Source organism: Melospiza georgiana, chromosome 14, assembly GCF_028018845.1.
Source record: "Melospiza georgiana isolate bMelGeo1 chromosome 14, bMelGeo1.pri, whole genome shotgun sequence".
In the NCBI taxonomy this organism is placed as follows: Eukaryota; Metazoa; Chordata; class Aves; order Passeriformes; family Passerellidae; genus Melospiza; species Melospiza georgiana.
Genome location: NC_080443.1, coordinates 10,845,672 through 10,872,116, shown reverse-complemented (window position 1 = coordinate 10,872,116; position 26,445 = coordinate 10,845,672). Strand labels below are relative to the sequence as shown.

The 26,445-nt window shown below is 36.6% G+C and overlaps 1 protein-coding gene across 2 annotated transcripts in view; it reads right to left on the bottom strand.

The window, feature by feature from the left end:
- FTO (FTO alpha-ketoglutarate dependent dioxygenase) overlaps nucleotides 1-26,445 on the bottom strand; it is a 229,248-nt gene that overhangs the window by 174,096 nt on the left and 28,707 nt on the right. For both annotated transcript variants that reach the window (XM_058034316.1, XM_058034317.1), the window contains exons 2-4: nucleotides 14,909-14,986; nucleotides 9,361-10,018; nucleotides 1,309-1,452 (exon numbers count right to left, since the gene is read on the bottom strand). In XM_058034316.1, the coding sequence (XP_057890299.1) occupies nucleotides 1,309-1,452; nucleotides 9,361-10,018; nucleotides 14,909-14,986 (880 nt within the window). The remainder of the gene's footprint in view (nucleotides 1-1,308; nucleotides 1,453-9,360; nucleotides 10,019-14,908; nucleotides 14,987-26,445) is intronic.

Below are 26,445 nucleotides of genomic sequence, written 5' to 3'. Positions count from 1 at the left end.
CACATAAAGACCACTATGCCAAAGCATCTCACATCTTAACACCTGATCTTTCCATGTCTGAACATTCTTCAGAGCACAGTTAGTCCAGTACTTCTGCACAACACTTCCCTGATGGCAGTGCAGAAGATTTGATGAGATAACTAAGAACAGGAATGCTACATGGTTTTTATGATGGATCATAAAAGGAATTGTTTTTAGGATATAAACTGTGAAAGGTAAAGTTCAAAAGACTTTCTGCCTATAAAGCTGGGAGTGTGACAAGTCATTCTAGGGACATTCCACAGAATGTGCCTTCCAAGTTACATTCACATAAGCAGGGAGCTCTGCAAGTGCTCTCAGTCTTCAAAAATTATGTCTGTCAAGCCAAGACACTAAACAGGCCAACATGATGTTGTCAGAAACCTTGTTATTGTTTTTGAGTGATTTATAACAGAATTTATTTTAACAAAAATGATAACCAAAAGAAACAGGAGCCAAAAGTGAAAGCAACAGATCTTGTGTCAACAAATCTTAACAACAGTTCTCACTTCATTTCTCTCAATGGATAAACCTTAGCACATGAGCTCAGCTGCTCAAGCAAATTAACTCAATTTAATTTTCTTTTTTTAATCCTCTATGCTTGAGACATTGAGACTCATTCTTGGAGTACGACAGCTGTGTTCATTATGATCTTAGTATAATCCCACTGTCAGAAAACAGCACGTTTGAATGTAGACATCATAGCAGAAGGAGAGAAGTGTCATGTGTAAAACTGGTGACTAATAAAATATCCACAGATTGGCATCATGATTGAAACCTCAAGGATTGTGGTACCAGAAAACTTTAAGACATTCATTCACATCTTACATAATACAGGTGTCAATTGATAAGCCAAGCTGAGGAACAGGAACTTATTTGTTGAACATGAGAGATGCTCAGAAAAACTGCATCAATAATACAAAAAGAATCTAGAAATACAAGGATGGGACAGATAGAGCACAACTGATTGCAAGATCTGGGGAAATTCTAGTTATGGCCTGAAGACTAACTTGAACTAGTAATTCTGACTGCACAACAGACAGTAAAGGTGAAAAAAAGACTATTTCTTTCTCAGCTGTAAAGTGAAAGAAACATTAAGGAAAAAAGTTCCCAAAAATACTATGGAAGTAGGCAGAGCAGGAGGAATTTGCTCTATACTTCAACCAGATTTCATGATTTTCTAAACAAAAAAAGTCCTAACTGTAAGGAAGGTATGGTAACTTATTTTAACGTAAGTGTAATTTTCTTATTTTCAACAGAAAGTTCAACTTCTTTGTCCTTGAAAATTACCAAGCATCAAGTAGATGTCTCCTTGGAGAAGTGGCACTGCCAAGCCAGGTGTCTCTATGTCCCATGCCACCTTCAAACCCACGTGCCACACAGCTGGGTCTCTTCCCTTCAGCTCCTGCTCGGTGCTTTCTTGTACAGATGAATCTTGAAAGAGAGAGAAAGAGATCACAGAAATGAGGGAACAGGTAAGAATGATAAATTAAAAATCTGGTTTAGACTTAAAGATATCTCATACTGGTACAATCTTAATAGGCTTAAAGATTCTATAATCTCCACTTGCTATAATTATCTCCAAATTCAAAAGTATGCAACAGGTAAAAGAAAAAGAAAATATAAGATCAAGAATTTTTTTCCCACCAACTTTACCAAGATGAAAACTTTAAGTTATGTTAACTACCAAGGCTAATCAAGCCAAGGCTTGTATTGGACTTAAGGTTTTCTGAAACTCTTAAGCACATGTAAGGAGAGTTTTAGTTAAGCATCATTAATTTTTTTTTTCATTACTAAAACTACAAGCATGGAAGAAAAGAAAAATCAAAAAATGCAGCAACACTGATATAACAATAGATAACTTCTGAAAGAATTTCAAGTCATAAACTGCCAAAACATTTTAGGAGAAATTTCATTTGTGTACTTGCTATTTCACTAAATCATAAACTGAGGCAAAGGTGAAATAATGGTTACAAAACACAGTCTAGACCAACAAAGCAAATCTTGGAACCATCTCTGTCATTCTTTCCTCAAAATTACTAGTCAAACATGCTAGATAACATGTGCAAGAGCCAATGAAGCTTCAATGCATTTGTCACAACACTTTTCTTATCATTATGCAACATGAACGTGTTGAGCTTGGGGAAAAAATAATCCACTGCACAGAAATAGTATTTAGAGCTTAATCCCTCAGAACTATTTTCATAAGCTTACTTCACTGCAGTATAAATTGAAAGATACAGTCAGCATTTATAACAAGGTATCTGGGAGCTATGGTGTAACAGTTTTACAGCTAAAGTAACAGTGCATTTTGACAGAGGAGGGATGAAGTTTTAATAAGTAGCTGGCACAGAACAGCTGAGAAGAGCTAGAAATTAACTATGCACCATGCCCAACTCTTGCCTAGAACTTAGCAACTGTGTCCATTTCACTGTCTACTTGAAATGTGCTTTCACGTAATAACTTTTAAAACCTTTGTCTTAAGTAAATTCTAGGAGAAAAATATAAAGACGTATAGCTTTTTTTATAAGAGGCACACACAAAGTGTGACCACAAGCTCTCAATTTTAAAATATTCATGTCATTCATCTCACACGGTTACTGCAGGTTGTTCAGCTGGGGGCAGCCTTTAGAAAATTAGGATAATTTATTAACTATTATGTTAATGAAATATTATCTAAATTCAGGAAGCAAAGAGACAAAGCCAATTAAAGAGCCAAATCTAAATGTTCTTAAGTGACAATTCTTTCAGTCCCCAAGTTCCCTCCCTTTTCTGCTGCAGTGCTCAGACAACTGAAGCTGTGGCTCAGGAGCAGTTCTAGGCCCTTCCATCAAGGAGCACACAAATGAGAAAACAAGAGCTAGCAAATACTTAGAAAAATCAATACTAAACTCTTCAAGGGCCTTTCATATTTTCTACCCTGTTCAGATAAATCGTAACTTAATTTAAGAAAAATGTTTTCTGAAAACTGCAAATAGGATGGCTTTCAAGGCATTTTTAATGCAATACATCATGGATATTATAAAAAGAAGTAACCTTTCTGGGTTAACTCTCTCTGTTATGCTGCCTTCCCATTCACTTTGGCAGCAGCACTGCTCACAATATGGCACCAATAAAATATAGAACTACAATCAGAGACAGCAATTTCAATCAAAGTTTCCTGGGGTCTCCTCATAAATCCAGCACCTTTGGAATGTGCTCGTTAAAATGACTTATTTTTTGCAGTTTGATAAATTTTTTATTGCTTAAGTACTGAGTTCAAATACAGCTCACAGTCTCCTTTTCTCTATATTCTCAATTATTGCACCTTATAATTATCAGCAGCAATTGAAACTGATTGCTCCTACCATGTTATTTTGGTAACAAATGGAAGCAAGCTGCTACTTGCTTTTAAATGCAAGCTACCCCAAAACTGAGAGAAAGGGAAAAATAGACACCTTAACATTTGTGGCATATCCTGACAAACTTTTACATAAAAAGAAGTTTTTATTAAATTCTCTGATACTTCAAGAATGATTGGATGCTGTATATTTATTGATATAATTACAGTTGCCATGTAAGTGAAAACATTTGGATGCATCTAAATCATAAGTATTTGAGAATAAATTATGTGAATAAATCATGGATCACATACCCATCACCTTAAGAACACAAATGTATTTTGTAGTAAGCCATACAGAAATGGTCAAGTATAAAGTATTTAATGGAAGTACAACAAAACTATGTGCAGATTTGAATTCTGGTCAGCAGAGATTTACAGACTTGAGCCTGCAAGAAACCTTTAAGCTGGAATCCCAAATAAAATAGTGCAATGAAGTAAAATCTTACCACAGCATAACAATACCTCATCAAACCTGTAATTATGGTAGAACCATGAAAGAGAGAATGTAGCTGCAGAAAATTGGCCACAGCATTATGCTTTTAATGAGACAGCTCAAATTTCAGAGATGTTCCAGCACTAAGATCTCATCTTATCAGGTTTGGGTCAGGGTTAGGTTCAGAACAATATGAAACTTGTTTTCCTGGAACTACTTTGGTTATTGTTTCAGAGCGCAGAAAGTAAAAGTAGCTTTGAAAGGTTTCTTGGCTATTTGGCTCCAAAATCTTCCAGAGTTTGAGACTTTTTGATGCTCTGAAACCTAAATGATCTCTATTCAAGTCAAACTGTAATGCCAAATTATATCCTAAATGTAAACTTACATATAATTTTTTAAGAAAACAGAATCACTGCCAACACATAGCTAAGAACAAGGACTGTAAGCATTTACGTCAACATTAAATCCATTGTTATATTAATTTTTTACAGATTGATTGATTTTTTTCAGAATGTAAAAGAATTTGGGTACATCTTCCTGAATTAAAAAATACATAAATTATCAGTGTCTTTCAATAGCAATTTATATGTATTACATGCAAGAAGTGGAAGAAGCAGAGCATGCTTTGCTTCTCAGCAGCTGATGGGAAAGAAGTATCTACCAAAGTTATTCCCTCTACCTCATTACTGAAAAACCATAGTATAAGAGGTTAAATTCTATTAACATTTAAGTTTTTCTTGCAAACTGACATTCACAAAACCAAAAAAACATAAGATTTTGCCAACAATGTTCTTATCAATTCATGTTTGGAATGCTGTATCCACATAAATCAGGAACAAAAGCACAAAAATAAGAACAAACAATATTCTGTCATCCCTTCATTTCTGAAGGAGAGGCTGTATTTGATCAATGAGAAAATGTTTAAAAGAGACCCCACAACCCACAACAGTCTATTCAAGTGATGATTTCTTTTTAGACAACAGGGCTTCTAATATATTATTGTGAAATTTAGTGGGTCATTAAAAATTCGTGGCTTTCAGAACATAAATCAAACTGGTCAGACCCTACAAGTTAGAGCTGTGACCATTTCATGCACTTACCCATTTCTTCAAAAGTAAGATAAAAATTTCTACATACCATTTCTGTTATTTCAACAAGTAATATTTCTGTTATATTATTGACATTAGAAATTATTCCAATCCTGCAAAAGACATCTACTCCATGGTTTTTATTCATTAAGCAGTACATAAAGAAGATTATTGTTAACTACAAAGTTAGATTGACTTCAGTGCTGAACAACTTTTCTAGTTTCAGAATTTTTTTTAATATGGTAGGGAAACATACATCTGTAGTACATCTCTATTTTTATTCCCAATTAAATGAAATAGCCATCGTTAGGCTACATGCCAGGATGCTGCTCCTAACTTCACAGAGTAAAAACATAAAAATAGCATTTTACAAAAGAAACAAGCACAAAAGATCCTTGAAGATTAGTCATCACTGCAACTAACAATAAGTTTGTTAAACCTTTTAACATTGCCTTGTCAGCAGACAGAGCCAGTTGTGTTGAAGTTACACAGCAAGAAAACAAACTAGATATGGTAAAGAATCTAGAGAAAACTACTTACCTGAGCTCTTCCTCTGTGGGAAGTCCAGATAAGAGAAAGATGGACACACTTCAACTGTTTACATTTTTTTCCATCTCCTGTAAGTTTGTAACTGAAACAAGTCTCTACTTCAAAGAACATCTTTAGAACCAACTAGTGCTCTGCTAAGTAATAAAACTTCCTACAAAACTTACACTGACCTGATGGAAAGCTAGTCATTAGGAACTTCTCATGGATAAAATCCAATTTTTGAAAATGCCCTTATTCTACTGGATTGCAATTCACTTTTATAACTGCAACACAAAATAAATATGAGTTATTAGCTTACTATATTAAAATCCTGAACAATTCTTTTACCTTCATGCTCTCAGGTGATAGGATACTTGTAAGCTAATGTGTTATTAAAAATGCTGAATTGGTCAAAATTTGAAATTCCCATTCCTTGACAAATTCTGAAATGTAAATTAATTCCAAATACTGTTAGTGGCAGTATAATTGAACACACATTCTGTAACCTATTCAGTTCTGCATATGACTACCACTCATGCACTTTCATGCAGCATACACACTAAAAAGAAACCTCTCAAATTTTTATTCTCATCACTTGACAACCTACTCTTAACCTAATGCAATGTAAGTAAAAGCATCAAGCTAAATGTTTACCTTATTTTGTTGTTAGAATTGTACTTCATTTGAAGTTGCTTTGAAAGAGTTTTACACTGGAAACAAGAAAATAAACACTGATACCAATTAGAATATCAGCTTGTTCCAATATCTTTATGTTGATGTCTAAATTTCTTTTCTGGCATATTGAAAACTGCTTCTACTCCAATTAACACTGATCAAAGTTTCAAACATGAAATTTTCATTATGGCATCAAACAATGAACAAATGAACAAGAAAACAAGTTGTTTCAATTACAGTAGTATCTGTTTTAATGCTATTTAATCCACTAAGTAGGTACAAAACAAACACTGATACAAAGACGTAAATGAAAGTAAAAAGAAAACCACATAACCTGAGTTGTGCATCTCTAAACAGTCTGACAGAGCTGCCAGAGCTCAGTAAGAGTGCTTGACTCCAAGGGCTGCTGCTGCTCAAAATCTGACAACCTGGGGACTGTGCATGTGCAGCAGGGCAGGGCAGCACCAGCCCTGCAGCTCTGGAAGCCTGAGCTCCCACTGCCAAGGCTGCCACAGACCCTCAGTGTCCACTGGGGATTGGAGGAATTGAGAGCTGACAAAACAAACATGCAAGACCTGGCAGAAAAAATGAATCAAGCCAGTTCCAACAAAAATCAGCATGCTTAATTTGTGTTTGCATTTCCCACTCAATCAGTGTTTTCTCCCAGAAAATTACTAATCCAGCTCAGCTACATCTTCTAAGAAAAAATAGCTCCAACAAAAAAAAATCTGACCACAGCTACTCTTTTTATTCTGTATTCTGTAGTGATTCTGTGACAGTCTTTTTACACTACACTGAGAATTCAATGCTAACTCAACACCAAACAAATTAATGAAGCGCTAATAAAAGATGTTGGCATAAAAACTAAATATATTTATGGAAAATAAAAAGTCAAGACCTGATTCCATAAAGATACAACAATATTGTTCAACAAGATGTTGAGATCCTCATGTTTTACAGTTATGGAGACCTGGTAATATAGGAAATATTGAAAGTCTTTCTAAGTTGCAGAAACAATCAAAACACTGACATTATACAGAACTGGAAAGAATAATATTGTAGAGATTGATAAGCTTATAACCATCAGCATTGGAAGGCTGTAAGCAGAAAATCAGAAGAGCAAAAAAGACAACCTACTTCTCTAAAATCAAATCCTCTTGGATGCACTGGGTACAAAACTTTAACACAAAGAGACATTTACCAACACTTCAGTTACAAAACCACACTCCTAAGTACAAACAGGATCCATTTCTTCCAGTTTATGAATAAGCAGGTCATTGCTTTAGGGATATACAATGACAACCCTGAGCACAGATGGGAGGGCACTGCTAGCACACAGACAGGGACTGCAGGACATCTCTCCACGATGCTCCACTGCCATGGCAGGCACCTGAAACTCCCTCTAAAGCTCAAAACCCCAACCTGAGCAATGCAAAACCAGAAGAATTTCAAGTAGCGACTTTTAATTTTTTTTTAAATTATAGAAAAATCCATTTATTTACTAGAAAGATCTTGTTTTGTTTTCCTATTTCCAAACTTTACAGAAAAAACTACAAAGTTTCAATTGTAAGTGTATTTATGAAAAAAAAACTTAGTATTCGACAAAAAAATTATTGTCCATAGATATCAAAATAACTTCTAGCCTAAATATATAAAATATTTCTATCTACCCACATCAATCAAATCTTCCACAGAATTTGCAGTGATTTTAAAACACCATAATTTTTACTTAGTTAACTTACTGAACAAAAGAAACAAAATCAACTAACGAGTTATGAATAAACTCAGCAGCTTTCATTTTTGTTAATTTATAGCTCCCTGAAATTAAAGGACTCACTTTTTTACCCCTCCATAAGCAAAATTTATGTTAAAGTAAAAAAGTTTTAAGCATACTACAATAAATCCTCATACACAGTATTACTACTTCAAGTTCATGTTTAGGTTTCTTTAACTTAAAATCTTACTGAAAAAATATTTCTCTACAGCAGCAATGGAAAAAACCCCAACACATCTACTTGACACCATTGACAAATAGGACAGAAAGAAGTTCATGAAGAAAATTACACTTTTACCAGTCAGGAAATCTCTTCTATTCAATTTGCTAAGCCAGTTGATGTTTAACATCCAGGAAAATGCAAATAATATGACTTCAGTTGTACATTAAGTAACAAAGTGACACTGAGTTTCAAAACTAATAACAAAACCAATAAAATAATGCAGTGGGATTTTTATAAACTATTATTTTTATATCACAGTCCTTAGCCAAAACCTACTGAAGTCAATGCAAATTCTTCCTCTGTTCTGAAGCAAACATCATAGGACTTTTGGAAGAAGAAAAAACCCCATTGTGAGTGATGAAACATAACAGAAAATTTGCTAATTCAAATCAAGGTTCTAAATTCTAATCTTATGTTTGCAAAACCCAAGAGTCTTTAAAAAAATATCCAAGCCTTTGTTCAAGCATTTTTAGGGGAAAAAAAAAAAAAAAAAAAAAAAAAACAAACAAGAAAATCCTCATGTTTGCTCTTAAATAAAAATAAAATATTTAATGATGCTTCAACTGCACTTTTACCACCACCACCCCTAAATGCTGTATGCAATTCATTTTAAAATAAGCAAGAACCTGTAAAGTCTGTCAGACAGGAGTTGTTTTAATGCAAAGTGTCCACTCTTCCCAGCTAGAGAAATGTTGGCAACTCCTCCATAAAACACACATTAATACTACAGCAAGCCTAGACAAATGCATATATTTCTAAGTAAATACAGTAATACTTCTATCCAAAACCAACTGAAAATTATCTTTCCAAAGAAAGAAGAGTAGTAAAATCAGCATAAAGCAAAGCAACTCCGTATATGATAAATAACACTATAAAAATGGTGATCCCAACCACAGTGAAACATTTTACAGGACAGAAAACATGCACATGCATTTTCTGAAGAAAGATATTTGACAGATTTTTATTTTCTTGGCTCTTAATCGGGGAATTAATTATACCAATGTTTAAATCTAGTTAGAGAACAACTGCTAAGTCAGCTGCAGTAAACACAGGTATTTTGTACAGGTTTTGGAGGAAATAAAGATAAGACTGCAATACAAAAGGTACCAGAGTGCATTCAGAAGCACGTGACAAGTCTAGAACAAAATGCAGGTGTGCTTATGTCCATACACACAGGGAACACAGGAGAGCTTCAGGGATTCCAGGGACTTTTGTGACTGGTCAGGTGCCACCACTCACCTTCACAGCTGAAACTGTACACAGCCACTGCTGACCTTCCCACCAGGTTCTCATCATGGTGCCAGCTCACTGCCATGCTCCCCATTCCAAAGTAAGGCTCCTGTTTCAAGTACAGCATTTGTAGTGGATCCATATAATTTAATAAAGTCAAATTATAAGATGTTCTGTTCTTTATACTTCTGTCATCCTCTGATACACAAACACTGCTTTGATCTTTTGAAACAGACTCTTGCTCTGTAAGAGAAGCAGCAAAACTTTGCTTCCTATCTATTACAGTAGTATCTTTAATTTCTTTGTTCTCAAGCAAATTTTGTCCTTGTAATGCCTGGACTGTTTCAATATGCAAGTAGTCATTAAGTCTCTTTAATGCTTTACAAGCATCGTGTATCTGAGGACTGCAATATTTTATGTCATAACTTTCTGTAGGCCAAGGAACTGTAAATAATCTTGTGTTCAAGTACTTATAAGTGCAGCCTGGGTTTCCAATTAATATACGAGACACTGGAGTAAGGAAGTCTTTTCCTTTGATCCTCACAAGATCTTGAAAGAAGCAGTTGTGCTCTCGCAAGGCCAGAAAGCTTTCCTGTACCATTTGGTGGAGATCTTCAGGTACTGTATCAGATTTCCTGAAAATCAGCTTGGAATACTTGCTCTTCCACTAAAGGAGAAAAAAAAAAAACAAAAAACAAACAGCAATAAGAGGAAAATAATTATTCTTTTTACAGGAGTCAAGATAATTCAAGACTAGGCAAAGCTGTCAAGTTAACAAGAATAAGTCTAGAATGTGGTGAAGATATGGATGCCATATCTTGTTACTTTATTTTCGTATATCAGGATATTGCACAAGCTGTGGATATGTACCAGGGTTTAAACTAGAGCAAATCTCCAAGTAAATAAACACAAAGACTCTAGAACAGTTCAGCAGAACATACAGCTCATCTGATGAATCTGTAGATAATGCCACTTTAAAGTATATAAACAACAGAATATCCAGCAGTCAAAAAGCGATTCCTCTTTTCGTAATGGTTGCAAAGACCCTTCAACAGTTTCATTCTGATGTACAGAAATCTAGAGGGCTACATGATACACTCAAATAGCTTTATCTAACAATACTTTTCAGGGAAAAAAATAACAAAATCAAAATGTACATTTTTTAAAAATACGCTGCTAACATTCTGGTGCTTTCTATTTTTACATTCCTCAGTACCTGCCAATTATCTCTCATTTTATATAAAAGCTCTCTTTTGATAACAGAAAATGTCCAAAGTTATTGCTTCCCCAGCTCCCTACCTCTAGTGTCCTTTTCCCTCATATCCTCTTGTGACCACACCAGCCCTGGTATCAGCTGGAGCTCAGAACCCAGCAGTGTGTGGAGGCAGCAACTCCCAGCAAGGCACAACTCTGCTAATCAGCAGCTTCTTGCTTTGCATGCACAGTGCTGCTTCCCACTCCAGGAGGGCTTGGATAATTTTATTTTGTTAATCTGGTTTTCTAAGGAAGTGAGTATCACATAATCACACCTTTTATTGGTTGCCTGTAAATCTGCTTTAACTACTGCTGAGACTGTTTGGCAAACTGGACAAAGGCTGGGAAATAACTTCTTTTAGAGAGTGGGTTCTTATGTATTTCATTAAAATTAATAGATAAATAAAAGAAACAGATGCACACTAGTGCCCTACTAAGGAGGGGCTGTAATGTGAGTGTATCAGGCATCATCATTTGTGAAGCTCCTGAGGACTCACCACACCTATTTCCTTTTGTCCAGAAATTATTTGGGAGTTTGGAGAAACGGTAGGTACTGATGGTGGTGTGGGGACACATACTAAGGTAGACTGAAATCTGAAGGCATTAGGCAATGGTCAAAAGCACATGGATGCATAAAAGTGATCTGCCAAAACTTTTATTAGTCTAATAGCTTATGTTCAAAGTGCTCTTAAAAAGATAAATAAAAGTCACCAGCACAAAACACCACACCGACCTACAACCCATCTGTGAGCTCCTTCTGGCACAACTCCAACCCACTTTACCAGCACTATCTACTTCCAAGTCTCATTTGAACCTGCCTTTCAGGAAATTAATTTTAAAATCCAAAGAACGTGCCCTTAAAAAATACAAACCAGGCAGTAAGTATTCACATTTTCCACTGCATGAAAACAGACTTTTGCATCATAATGCACTGTTATCCTATAACACTGAAGAGCTGGCTTTATAGGATCATTTGTTTCTACTAAAAAGGAGAACATAAAAGGAAGCCTATTTTAAAAATAATGATTACATATAATAAATCTTGGTTTATCTATAAACCTCGCCACTATTCCTTGTAAATTTTTACAGTGAAGCTAACTCCTTTTCTTTATACAATCTTATGGTTCCAAAAACCAGCTTCCTAGAGAGAGGAAAATGAACCCCTGTAACAGCATCTACAGACAATAATTTCTGACAATTGTATTTACATGCTTAGCTTCAAACACCAAAGCTTGAAAACGGTCCCAGATCTGTGTGAAGGTCCCTCTACAACCCCAGAGCACAGGATCACAGCTTTCATTCAAAGAAATGAATCCAAATTTGATAAGCTGCATTCACCTGAGCTTGTCAAAAGCCTGAAATGATTCCTTTAGAGGTCCTGAACTGCCCCTTCTGCTTCTATCAGTGCTGTGTATCTCCTGCCTATGAACAGTACAATGAAAAAAGTCCCTAAAAACAACAACTAACGAAATTAGTAAGTGTAAATTCAGGACTTGGCGCTATAGGCTACAGTCAGATGTGAAGGTACAGGCTGATGTGAATCAAATATTCTTTCATAATGTTACTTAAGAATGCCAGAATATTCTTTGTTGTGACATATAAAGATTATTCTTTATTATTTCTTTCATTGTGCAAATGCCCTGTATGAAAGAAAGAGCTCTAACAGTTCTATAGCAGTACCCCAGTATTTCTTTAAATAATTCTGTATACATACTCATACCACATTACATATGCTATTGTAGTGTATTTAAACAGTCACTAATTGTATATATTTTAAACCATTAATATGAAAATATAAATACACTGAATTTCTGACATTAATCACACACACAAAATTCCCAACAATTATTAGAAACAGAAGGAGGGAAATAACAATATGACGTAAAGCAATGAAATCCCTGAAAACATGCACTAGAAAGGAAGAACACAGATTTTACAAAGGAAACAATATTGTATTCCCCTCCTGAGCTGCAGAGGTAATGCCTTGCACATTTTGCTGCCAGCCAAGTCAGAGGCCTGTTACCTTTGGGTTGTGCTTTAAGATCACATGCTTAAGAACTATTTTATCATTAAGGTATCTCAAAAGAAATCAGGAAGTGGAAACACATTTCTGACACATCACATGAAAAGAGCCTGGTCTTCCATAAATCCCCCAGCAGTGCCTGTGCTGTGCCCTCCATGAGGAAAGAATTACAGGATCAGAACACGGGGTGACTGCTGGGCTCACACGGGACACCTTGTTGTTTTGGGGGGTGGGGAAGGGCAGCGATCATGTACTCTGTGTTGTAACTCTGACAGCCAGTACTAAAGGTCAGCTCACTGCTCACTCTGAAAGAAGTGGCAGCATTACAGGCAACTACAGTACAGAAAAAAAACCAACCGCATTTGATGTTCAAATCTTTTTGTGACTATTGCACAAGATTTTAAATATGCTTTCTCTTTTTGATGGTGATACTCAACACAGAGAACCACCCTATGGACTTGAGTGACAGAATAAAGTTAGGAATCAGCAACAAGGACCCTTGATAAGCAAACTGCCATGTGCATCATGAAATTATAGTCTGTATTTCAAATATTTGTGAACCACCTTGTTACAGCCCCCTTCTTGTTCTATACTGGCTTTAAACGTTGCATTGTTTCAGCTAATGGCTTGGGGCCCATTTCCAAAATCCTTTATCAGGAAAAACACATGGAAAGAGGATGTCAGTGGAAGTTTTGCTTGTGATGGAATTTGTTACTTCTGTTCAGGCTGTACACTTCCATACCCAACAGGATAAGACAGTTTTTTTGTTTGCATCCTACCTAACTTTTCCAACATGTTCAAAGAGTACTGTTTCATAAGATATAGATCCTTCAAGGAATAGGGCAGGTCTGTCCAGGAAAGACAGGCTATAAAACTAAACTGTATGTGAAATTTTACTTTGCTGATTTGTTGTCTTCAAGCTCTCACCCTTCTTTTCTTCTCCAGCTGTAGTGCATTTAAGCATCCTGGAACTTGCAATTTCTACAGCTGTGATTCTGTGAACATTTCATAACCACCACAGACTTCAAAAGGTGTTTGTGATGCTTATGATTAGCCTATATACTTTAAAATATCTAGCATCACACATACACTACATAAAAAGTATAATCCTATTTTTGCAAAAAGAATCTATCGAAAATTTATTAAGGATTGAACAGGTGTGATTTTACTGCTTATCTTGTTCCCATTGTCTTCTGTACTTATGGGTCGCTGACCCTGAGCAAATGAGATCCCACCTTCTCTTTTCACATCAGCTCCAGGAGAAGCTGAATTTACAAAGATGTGAAAAAGAAAAAGATGCTGGGCACAGCAGCTCTTGGCAGCATCAGAGGCAGAAGAGAACAAACAGGAGAGGATGTAACAGGACTAGGATGGAGGAAAAGTCAGCTGCCCACTTCTTACAAGGGGGAAGAATTTCTTCATGAGCATTAAGTTTAAGACTGAAAAGAATGTGTTGGGGGTTTTGTGTATAAAAAGATGCAATAATAAAATCCATCTGTTGTTACTCTTATAAATTCTCCCAGCTCTTCTACACTTGCATATCTTTGAGCCATGTATCAACACAAGGCAGGCACCACTCCTGTGTTGTGTAATGTGAGCATGGTCACTGGAGCTCTTCAAACAGCCAGGTTATTCCCCATGCTTTTTCTCTCACCATGATCAAATTTGATCTGATTGAACCTAGCTGATCTAGAAAGATCCAAGACAGATGCAGAAAATTCTATTTATTCACTATATTCTTGCATACACTCACTTGGTTTACTGCCCATGTGGCTACTGGGCCTGATCCTTCTGTTTGGTTTCATTTGAGGCATTCCATTTCCACAGTTTGTTTTGCAAGCCAAGAATTAACAATTCCTTATTGCTGGAAAGTAGAATTAAGCTCGTCATACTTGAAATTTCTACATTAATATTCCCCCTATTTTGCCGAACAGGAGCTACAAAGATCTCTTCACCACTCTCACCCTAAATTTTTAATTTTATTAAAAAATAAATTAAAAGAATGGTGACGTATTTTGCTTCAGCAAAGCATGAAAAGCTGTGATTAAATGTCATACATTACTTGTAGTGAGGGCACACACATAAAAATAAAGTTCAGCAAGTTCTCATTTGTGAACATCTCAGTTCTAGAGATCTTATTTCACTCCACCTGGAAGTGCATTATCAGCTATCAGGATACCTTTTTTCATATCAGATTTCAGTGTCTCTGAAGGAAGATTTATTTGTTGTTCAGTGCAAACAGCCATTTTAGCTTAAAATTATTTAAAAGAAATACGTTACCAGCTGGTGGAAATCAGCGTCGGCTGGTGTCAGATATGGAAGTCTGTTCTCCCCAAGTTCTTCAAGAAGTTTTTTCTTCTGTTTTGGAGGAGCAAAATTCAAACAGAAAATTACACTTATATATATACACTTAAAGATATAAACAGAGAAGTATAAAAGTAGTTGTATTTCAATGGCAAAACCAGGTGCAATTATTTCTCTTACTACCTTCAAATCTGGAAAATTAAATAAGTAAAACCAAAAAAAATATAAAAATAAGGGGGACTTCTCTCTTTACAAAGCAGTAATTCAGTTTAGACAGTTTTAGAGCTCATGAGTTCTTTTACTCCCAGGTTCTTTTTTAGGTATCAGTCCTTGTTACACTGATCCAAATTCATCTCTGCCTTATGTTCTTCAGACCTATGCCTACTTTATAACCACACACTCATTTCTTGTTTCCTTCCATGTTCTTTTTTTACTTCAATTTGTGCAGCCAATGGGTAAAAAGCTCATATTTCATCAAAGGGCTCAATGACCACTTCATTAAAACAATAAGGCTCAATGTTGGGGGTACTCTAAAATATTTCCTGCAATAGTTTATGAAAGAAAAGGAAAGCACAATCTACTGTAGCCCAAAGCCCTCACAGCCTGACCATATTTGAAATGCCATCCTGAAGAACTGCCATCCCAGAGACAGCATAAATCCAGTCTGATGTTGGGAGTGCACAAAGAACCAGCTGCTGTAAAAACATGTTTCCTCTGTTCCCTCATTCTCTGAACTCCATTTTTACTTCTGGTTTAGACTGAGAGCATCTCCACCAATATTTACTCAATGTGATCACTAATAAATTGCTAAGATAAAATCCTGATGCCTCTCCAAATTGTATTGTTCAGGTTTTTATTAATCAAAATAGATTTTTTGTGGCACTATACAATTAACTGTGTTAATAATTTGCCAAGTGCAAGTGATGTGTGGAACATGCCACCAGAATCTCTGGAATAAAGCAATCCTGATCCATGACAGATCCATTCATCCTTGTCTACTCACAGACTAACTCAACACTAACTCAATTAAAGTATAGCTTAACCACAGTGTAAAAATTATTACAGTGGAAGTTCTGACCTAGAAGATTAATAAACTCCTTCCTCTACTTCTTCTTTCTTTTAGATTGCGAGGATCGCTTTTTACAAACTTTGATTATTAACAAAATTTCAACTTACTTGCAACTCAAAGACCATAAAACTGTATCTGCCATAATGCTTAAATATACATCAGGACTCAAATTCTTATTTTGATTGCAATATTTTCAACTACATAAACACTAGCACAAGAAACAACTCAATATTTTTATGTTGTAAGAGAAAGAACAGATGGAAATGGAACGCTGTTTTAAAAGTAATATTAAGGGTATAATACAAAGGGAAACAATAAGTAAATAAAAAGGCATGACTAACACTTTCATGAAACCAAGTTCAAAACAAGGTGAAACCAGATCTTTCCTCTTCAGACACTACTATTTAAAAAAGGAAGATAAAACATTTCATGTATTAACTAACTCCTGGCTTATAGCAAACACATCAGCAAGGAAAGCTGAACTATGGAGTATAACTGTGCATTCTGTGACAATGAATTCCTTTTACTCAAATTTAAGCATCGAGAAAGGCAACAGAGGCTTAAAGTCAGGTGGAAGTGTAGAGGATTCTAAGGTTCACAGATCAATCAAATTACAATCAGAGCAGGTGGCTCCCACTCATCTCCACACTCACAATTCTTAACAAGCCTAAGAAGAGCAGCACTGACAGTTTTGAACTAGTGCTGTAATTTCTTTATGTCCTCAGTTTTCTTTGGGGACAGGTTGTTGGGATGTTGACATGAAGTCATTGGTGAAACCCAGCAGATTGTAACTTCAGATTAAGTTGGCAAAAATGACACACTGATTTCCTGCATTTTCTAAAACAATTACACTCCTCTATTACCAAAAGCTTGCCAGAATTTTATTAACATGAAATTGCTGAAAACATTAGACTGGCTTTGCTATCTGTAAGATAAACCATATTAAACTGCAGGGAAAAAAATAAGATATTTTAACATGGACTCAAATCAGTGGGAAGAAAAAAAAAAGGCAGGAAGAAGAGAGATTCTGACAATTTCTTTGTCAAGTATCAGGCTCTTAGCAAAAAGCACACAACATTAAAATGCACTCTTGTGTATAGGCAGTAGTAGTTCACATTTGATTGTCAGATCTGGCTAAGTGCTGCTCTTCAGCTTGAAGTGCAGACTAATACACACAGCTGGGTGGTAGAACATGCTGCTCATCTCTTATGCAAGAAGCTGTCACACAGATGTCAAAAACATCAAGCTACTCACAAATACCTCCAAAAAGTAGGGAAAAAAAAAAAAAGAAAACTGAGTATCTGGCTATACCAGCTGGCTGATGTGAAAGTCTAAGCAGTGTTACATAAGCATTGTCTATTGGTTCTCCAAACACATAACTCCCCCCAGTAAAAACTAAAAAAATGCCTTTACTTGAAGGTGTCAGGCTTCTTAAAAAGCATTTTTCTAAATCTGACTTTTAGATTTTAAAAATTATCAACAGTGTAACAGCTTACTCAGATATCAAGATTATGTTTCTTATGTTTTAAAAAACAATGTGACTTTTACACAGACATTAGTGATGCCAAGACATGAAAGACAATTTGATATGCATCATCTCTGTCACCACACAATGCATTGCTTTCGAAACTTTGTTAAGTGTTCATCTTGGGCCTTCAGAAAGGCAAAAAAACACTGTAAATACTTATTTTATGGGCTGCTGTGAGTGTTAGTGGAACTATTTTAAGTGACTCTTCAATAAAGATCAGAAACACAAATGTCCACTTTTAGAGTGCAAAACGAACATCCTGCAGACATTAATCTCTGCTCATTCATTAATAATAAATAAGATTATTGAGACAGTTGTAAAATTCAGCAAGTGGAATATTAATAATTGGAATCTCTCAATCACTATACATGTAATTGTTTATTTTTCCTGGCAAGAGAAGTGGTGCCTTGTTTGTCACAGAGCAAGAGAAGTAACAGAAGCACAGCAAAGAGGTGAGGGTGCAGAGAGGATGGTGTGGCAGCTTCGGAACATCATCGCCACCCCCAGCCTACAACAGCCCCTCTGCACCAACTCCTCTCTTCAGAAGTTCTTAAAACATTGCCCATTTTTTCATCTTAAAAAGTTTGCTAACTGTCTGTGGCAGTTTTTACACTTCTGAGACTACTTGAGACCAGAACTAGTAAAACAATTGATTTTTTTTTTGTTGTTGTTTTTAATGCAGCCCAATGCTTTCGCAGAAATTTCAGGGACAGATCGTAAAAGAAGAACCATTATTCAAAGCATAAGAAAGTATAATCCCCTACTCCAACAGTTTTCCCCAACAGTCTTTTATTTTCCAAAAGGTTACCAGGTTTAGAATGCCTGGGAACGCCTATTATCATGAAAAAAAGATCTGAATCACAGTTCAGATGCAAACCTTTGGTTTCTCAAAAATCTCTCCTTCCTATTACCTTTTTTTACCCACATAAGAATGTCCATTAGGGCTTGTGTTTCTCTTTCATTCTTTTCTTTAATCAACTCTAGTAAAACATTGATTTCTTTCAAATCCTGCATGAAGCAAAGGGTCAGTGCTCTAAAATGCTTAATAAACAATTTTATAAAGGAGGAAGATTAAACATACAGCAAAAATTTTGTGACACAGTACTAAGACCCCATCAAGAAAAAAGTCACCACTTTACAGGAACTTCTAAAACATTACCTCCTAACAGCCTTTCACATGTAGGGTTTTTTATAAAAAATAAAACTGGGATAGTTTCTTAAGGAAGGAATGTGATTTTGAAGTTGACATTTGTTTAAACTACAGGGCTTTCCAAGTGTTAGCTATTAAAACTTCATAGCTACCAAGATCATTCAAGTGGTTCACTAAAAGAAGTTATGTCAGAAATGAACCTAGAGTAATAAAAAATACATCCTAAATGTACATTACAGCTTTTATTTCTCCATTATCACATATATTAGATTTCAGAGGTTTTTTTTTCCTTCAAATTATTTCTGTAAACTCTACTCATCAAAAGATCTTAAGGGACTGGACAATTTTACAACACCATTTACTGACATGAAAATGTTATATTGCCAGTCTACTCTTCATTACATTCAAGACTTACCAAAAACCTTGTCTGTGTCACATTCTACAATACAACCTCTCAAAAATACTGGTAGACAGACATATGACCATACTGTACCACACTCTGCATACTACAAGCTGATCTCCTTGCCCCCCTAATATAAGTCAAAAACATTTTATATTAAGGGCAAAAATATGTATGATTATTATTATTCTATACAAACTCATACTAAAAATATCCACAATGGTCTAGCAATATTTCCTGCTCCATATATTCACTAGCTAATTATACAACAATAAATTATACTTGTTATTTAATATAACTGCAGTGAATACTGTTCTTCCACTGCACAAACAGTTCCAGCTACAGAAGTAACAAAATGCAGTTCAAGTGACCTGGGCATGAAAAAAATTACGTAATGAACAATCCACTGCCATGCCAGGACCTCAGGTCTTACATCAGCATCTGTAGCTGTCACAAAGATTGTTTGATATTCCCTGCTGCAAAGGTACTGTTTGGCTTTGCTTACTAATTTCAACCTCTCTTACCCTTTCTCGTAAATCAACAGGCCCAGGCTTTGGTTCACACACACACAGACCAGTCATGCATATGCACAACACACTGCACTGATGTAACTGAACCAAGAGTTAATTTATGCATTGAAGCAGCTCAGCAATGTGTGAAAATACTGCTGCCAGTATCCCCTCTTTCCCCATCCTGAAGTGTTAAGGGCCCCTTAATTGTTGTTTTAACCTACAGGAACATTGTTCCTTTGGCCAGGGGCTGTTAATGGAACAGAACTGGCAATTTCCTTACCTAGCTGAGTGTAGATTTGTCACACATGGATTAGCACTGCAAGTAATCGTAATAAAAATATGAAGTAATAAATAGTTCAAACACAGACACTGGGCTGACAAAATGTCCCTAAGGCCCCTCTGTATATTTGAATAAACTTCTACTTCTTTTACCATCACTGCAAGCATCTTGGTATCATCACTCACATCTTTTTCCCTCCCAGCATTTGTGCATCCTCTTGCAGCAGGTACCAGTTAGGAAATGGGCCAGCTCTACGTACTAGGGGAAAAGCAAGAACATTTAAACTTTGAAATTATCAAATTTTAACCAGATCTCCAGTTCTTAGCTTCTTCTTATACATATGGACACAAGATCACACATGTAGTTAAGAAAACACAACTAAGACAGTGTTTAGTTCAACGTGGCTGTGAATCCTTATGAACAGATAAGGACACAGATAAGGAGGTATGTCTGCGTGTCACTCATTGCATAGTTTCTGAAAGATAACAAATAGATTCTGAGACCAGATTTCTTAATCTAGGAATTCTTAACCAGCTCGCCTCCAAAGAGTCAGCAGGTAGAAACCTTAGTGACTGCTACCAATAACTGATTCTGCATGATTTAACAAAAACACCCCTACCCACCCAGTGCCAAGAAACCAAGGGGGTTTGACCAGCTGTGAAATACTAAGCAACAGTTCTTGACAGACAAGATTCAATAAAGATTAAAGACAGCTAAAATAAAAACTATAACAAGGGTTAATGTCACAGCAGTGATACATTTGGCGTTGCTGCTCATCTCGTGTTCTAATGACATGAAGATATTGATGGTTCCTAACTTCCATGGAAATCCATTACCAGGACACATGGCACCAGATCTCTGTAGCCTTAGGAGCTGCGTATTATGCTCAAGAATGGAAAGTACTGCTGACATGGTGCTATTTATCCCTGAAGGCCTCAAAGAAACAGAAAAAATCTCCACCTTATTTTGGGGAAATATTGCATATCTGCAATGTGGAATTGTACAAACCTCACTGGGATTCAATATCTAATTAATGTAGCAAAGTAAGAGCAAACACATTGACCAATAACCACAGAAGAGACCAAGGACCTCCAGACTGAAACCCAAGGGCTGACAGCTTGAAAAGCAGATTCAGAACCTTTGCAACAGGCTCCTACCTTCTGTAGATATAGACAAAGAACTTTCCAAAACAAACACTGGCACGTCACACTGACACAATTTTTCAGAACTACCAGCAAAATCAAAGATAAACTAAATTTTCTTGCAGCTTTTCATCATTTCCAGAAAATAACAAGCCTGGCAAGACTGCCGGTCTCTATACATATTGATAAGTAATGGTAGAAGCAAACAATGTTTAATAGGAACACTTTTAAAAGGGAGGAAAAAACTCCAAGTATTAAAATATCATCCAGAAAATAAAGCAGTCAAAAGTGAGGTAAAAAGGATATGAAAAAAATATAGATATTCCCTTAAATACTTCAGCTTAGCATCAAATGCAGCATCCAGCCTGCCCTTGGTGACACTGCAGAAGATAGTGTTAATGTAGAAAGAGCAGGTGTTAAGTGCAAATGCATGTGCCAAGCAATGGGCTACAAGGAAGATCAATAAGGAGCTAGAGCATTAAATTTCACATACTGTAGCTGTCATGCCCATTACACAGTATTTGAACATCTTCACAGGCCATTACAAAATTGTTGATTCTTGGTATTTTTACAGAACCAAATTATTTTCCAGAGCTTTATTAGCACAATAAGCACTATAAAAGTCTAAAAGCACTTAGAAATTTGGTGAAATCTGAAGACCTTTTCAGCCCTCCAAGACATCATATGCACACATTTGCAGAATGCATAACTGTATTCTTCACTGCAGAATGAAAAGACAGGAAGATGGTTTAAAGCCTTACAGATAAAAGGAAATGTATTCCAGGAACACTTTTCTTTTCTGTTAGTCACATTTCACCAGGCACACAGATGATGCATTTTAAAAGAGGCATCTACAAGGTAATTCTTGAGAGCATGTGCCACAATAAATAAAATCACTGCCAAAAATGCACCAAAGGAAGGGCTATGCCAGTTCCCTGGGCTCCTGCTGCAGAAGCAGCACCAGACTTCTTGCCTTGTGCTCCCTGCCTCTGCTCTTCCATCTTTGTGCTTTGCCCTTTTCAAGGACATGATCAACTCAGATTTTCCTTCCAGCATTGCTCACTAGAGGAGGCCTTGAGCAGAAGCTTTGTGGAATTCTTCCTCCTCTCCCCAAAACAATTTAAAAGTAACTATCACTGATGTGTGATCATGGTTACAATGAATTCACTCTCAACATCTTTCCAAAGCAGCAGAACTTAGTCAGATTTGAAGACACACGGGAAAACAATATTAACACAGTTGCATCACTTAACAATGTCTTTTAAGGGATATAAAAATCACAGATCACATTATGCACATCAATTTAACATAAAATTTGTATGAGTGTATTCAGTGAGGTGCAGTGCAATTTGTAACATTTCACACAACTGGACCAGAGAATCCTTGAGGCCCCGTTCCAACCTGGGATTTTATGATTCTAAGAGTCATAAAATCTTGTAATAAATGCACAGACATTGGTTTGTATTTATTACATACTCATTTCCTAACTTTGTATGCACTACACCTCAGTTAAATGATGGAAACACTCATTTAGAAAACTTAAATACTACAGTTGTTGACTCAACTTTGTAATAAGACAACTATTCATGAAAAACTGTTGGATTGGATTTTGACATATAAATTAAAGAAAGATATTGCTATATGGTTTGCTGGAGAAAAGGGGTTTTTTCAACAAAAGTCATTTAAAGAAACACCTCAGAGTGAACAATACAGACTTGGTTAATTTTGAGGCTTGAAGACTTTGCTTCGTTTACAGTCTCCAAAATAAGCCACATGGGGAACAGAACGCTACCATCTAAATGTCAAGTTGGCAGGCAACAATTAGCAAAATTCAGGGTCTGAAATGCTGGACAAGTTCAGACCAGAAACAGGGAGCACAACTGAAAAGAAAGGATAAATAGGCATTGGAGGAGACACCTCTGTCAAACCTGAATTCTCCCTCATGGGATTTTTTTCTTATATCAAGTTTGGAAGTTTTTCTAAATGAGTGGTTCCCAAACTGTTTAGACCATCAGACCTCAAAGAATCATTCATATTGCTTTAAGAAGTTCTGTACACACAGCCTAACCAAACAAACTGGAGGCAGCAGAGCCACACTGACTGAAAGGCAGATGCAGCTCATTCCTCAGTTTGGTTTTGATTTATCTCTGTGCCAGTCACCAGTGGTCAGTGAGCCAGGAGACCTTGGTGTTAGAGACCTCTGCTGGCTCAGAATCCAAAAAACAGGAGTTAGTTGGAATCTGTATTTCACAGAACTGAGAACATTTACAGAACTATCATAAGGGTAAAGAACCACAAGTAAAAGAACGGCTACTCACATTTTATTCTTAAGCTATTTCTGCACAACGTAAATAATGTTAGGGTACACTAAGAGGCAAAATACAAGAGAACATTGATGTGCTGTGAAAGAAGGAAATCTATGTTAAGACATTTTCTTTGTGCCAAATCCAGGCAAATTTCATAATACAAATCAACATTTTGCTTAAGAATACATTTGTTGAACAAACTTAAGAACTCCAACATTTTCCAATAATGCTGTTTTAATAAAGCTATTCTGACTTATGAAAAGGCTAATACTTAACTTTCAGTTTTCATTTCTATTATTTGCACATACAGACCTTATTTCTCATTAACTTTTCCCGTCACTTGCAATGTTCAGGTATAATTTTGCAGGGCAGCACTACTCAAAAGGGAAATGCATGAAAATTATTTCTTAAGTCTTCCTTGTGCATTTGTTCAGAGAAAACTCTTGCCTGTCCTTTCTCACCATACACTTACATTCCAAACTGGTCTGATATTCTGAATAGTCCTGCTGCCACCTCTGCCTGTATTTTGAGAATGTGAAGTAGTGCAATAATAACAAATCTTTCCAAACCATCTCTTCCCTTCTCCATGCTACTCTCAAATACAGGCTGGATTCCTGAAGGTGAAAAAGAAAAGCTGGCACATGGAGGACCATTCCAGATTTCAACCATTTCAATTGTCCTTTGCCCTTGCTCCCTTCTGCTGACAAAATATCCTAGACTTACACTACTGCATGTTTCTTCTGCAAAATTTAATAAAGAAACAATTCCTACCAGGAGTACTAAGTCACTCTAGAATGGCTTGGATTGGTTGTCTAAACAAAGGAAGAAGAGGGGCAGCCATACTGACCCACAACATACTAAAGATATAGCAGACTGATAGGAAAATGCAGACATGTTTAATGAACTGTGGTGACAATCAAAACTGAATCCATGAAATGACCCAGTAAAGAAAAAGCACCAAATAAATTCTGATTGTATTTTAAAGTAAATATCTCTATATGATATTGTAATGTAATGATAAGTACATTATCAAAAAAGCCCACAGTAAATAAGCACAAGTGAAAGAACAGTGAGAAAACATAAAAATCTTTCATGTAAAGAGATACAAGCCCACAAAAAATAATCCTAGTGCGGAAGCACAACTTGAAAAAGAGAAGGATTGTTCTGAACAATCATAATTTTAAAGGCACGCAGGAAAGTCTTCATCCAACTGAAAATACTGCAGACACCTTAAAATCTAAACTCTTGTTTCCTTAGAGGATATGTCAAAGACAACAATAAATAAATGTCACTTCCTTCAGAATGCCTACAAGGACTGGAGTCAACCAGTTTATAATTTGATACAGTGGTTTTGTATGTTGGAGTACTCTCAACCTGAAACTCAGAATTCTAGGCCACCCTTTCTGACACGTAGCCTGCATGTCTGTGTAAAACCATCTGAGTGACAGCAGCTCAGCTGCATTAATAAGGGAGGCTGAGGGCAAGGAATTGACATTAAAAGAAAGCTGCCAGACCCACCTTTGTTCTTATTTGCTGGCTTAACATGCTGTATTACTTCCCCCTCTACAATGGAAGTGCTTCAGCAGTAGCTAGAATTCAAGAAGGGCTGAATGAAAAAAAAATTAACAATGAAGGATTTAAAAAAAATATTCAAAGGGAGGATTTTAAAATTAAGTAACAAACAACTGCAAGAGCTTATGACCCACATTTGGCACTACACACTCTGCAATTCCCAATTAAACTAGTGACAAAGCCTTGATAGTCTCTATGCAGAGCTGAACTTCCATGTGAAATATGCCTCAAATCACTGCTACTTGAGCTAATTCATTATATAAGAATTCCACTGAATTTTTACTTAGGAGTTTAGCTGAAAAAAAGACTAAATTACTTAATAACTTTGGGAACACTTAACTTTATCAGGCCCTCCATCTGGAAAGAACCATGATGAAGATCCCTACCCACAGCATTTATTCAGGAACCTTTTCTCTTTATTTCCATCACAAATATTTACGCAAAACCATTTCCAGCTAGGAAAGTGCAAAAAAACCCCAAGTACTGCTTAACTGAGAATCCCTACCTTTATTTTCATACCAAGCAGACAAACTGAGTATCACAGCAGCACAGAGATCACCTTCAAAATGCATATGAGAATTGTTCCTCTAGAACAAAGTACAGTGATCTGTACCAAACCTCATGAAGCACTGGAACAGGCTCCTAAAGCCTGCCTTTGCTAACAGATACTGTACTATACTTTCTGTTGCTCCTTATTCCATTTCTCTTTTTTTTTTCTTTAAGTTGACAAGTTAAGTGTTCCGTGCTTACAAGTTTTCAATAGCCTATTACAAAAAGGCTCGAATTTGTTTCCATTACACCACGGGGATTAAAAAAGGAGTTAATATATATCTATTCAGAACTATTGTGCAGAAAATAGCTGTGTTGTACAGGGCTTAGGCTGTGACCCGCTTAACTTTATTCATAGAATGCACAATCCATCACGTACGAAAACACAGAGGAAAACGCGAGGTGTTGGTAAGTACCGCTGTTAGCGAGAATTTCTGCTAATTATTACACCAAATAAGCATAGTCAACAGGCCAGAGCTGTGAGAGGGCATGTCGGGGGGCATTCAATGGCTGCCTGGGCCGGAGATGAATACATTAAATACATTAAGTACATTAAATACATTAAACACATTTCCCCTTGCCTTTGCCGATAACCATTCCCCACACGGCCAGCGGAGCGGGCACGGCCGGTGCTGCAGCGCCACCCAGCGGCGGCAGCGCGCAGGGCCCAAAGCGGGACCGGGCCCGGCCCGGGACAGGAGCGCCCCTCCGTGCCAGGGAAATCCCGACACAGCGGGGTCAAAAACGCACATTCTGCTTGCTCTGCACCTCCAACACACGCGCCCTTAGCTTTACACACAGTTTTATTAGAGCCTGTTCCTACTGTCCAAGATATGCTGTCCAGTGTATTTTAAAGCCTATACTATGCACTAGAAGCTTTGGACAGTTTTTGTCATTGATTTCAGGAAAATATTGTATATTTAGGTGCACGGCCCAAAGCCCGCCCGGCCCGGGACTGGAGTGCCCCTCTGTGCCAGGGAAATCCACACACAGCGGGGTCAGGGG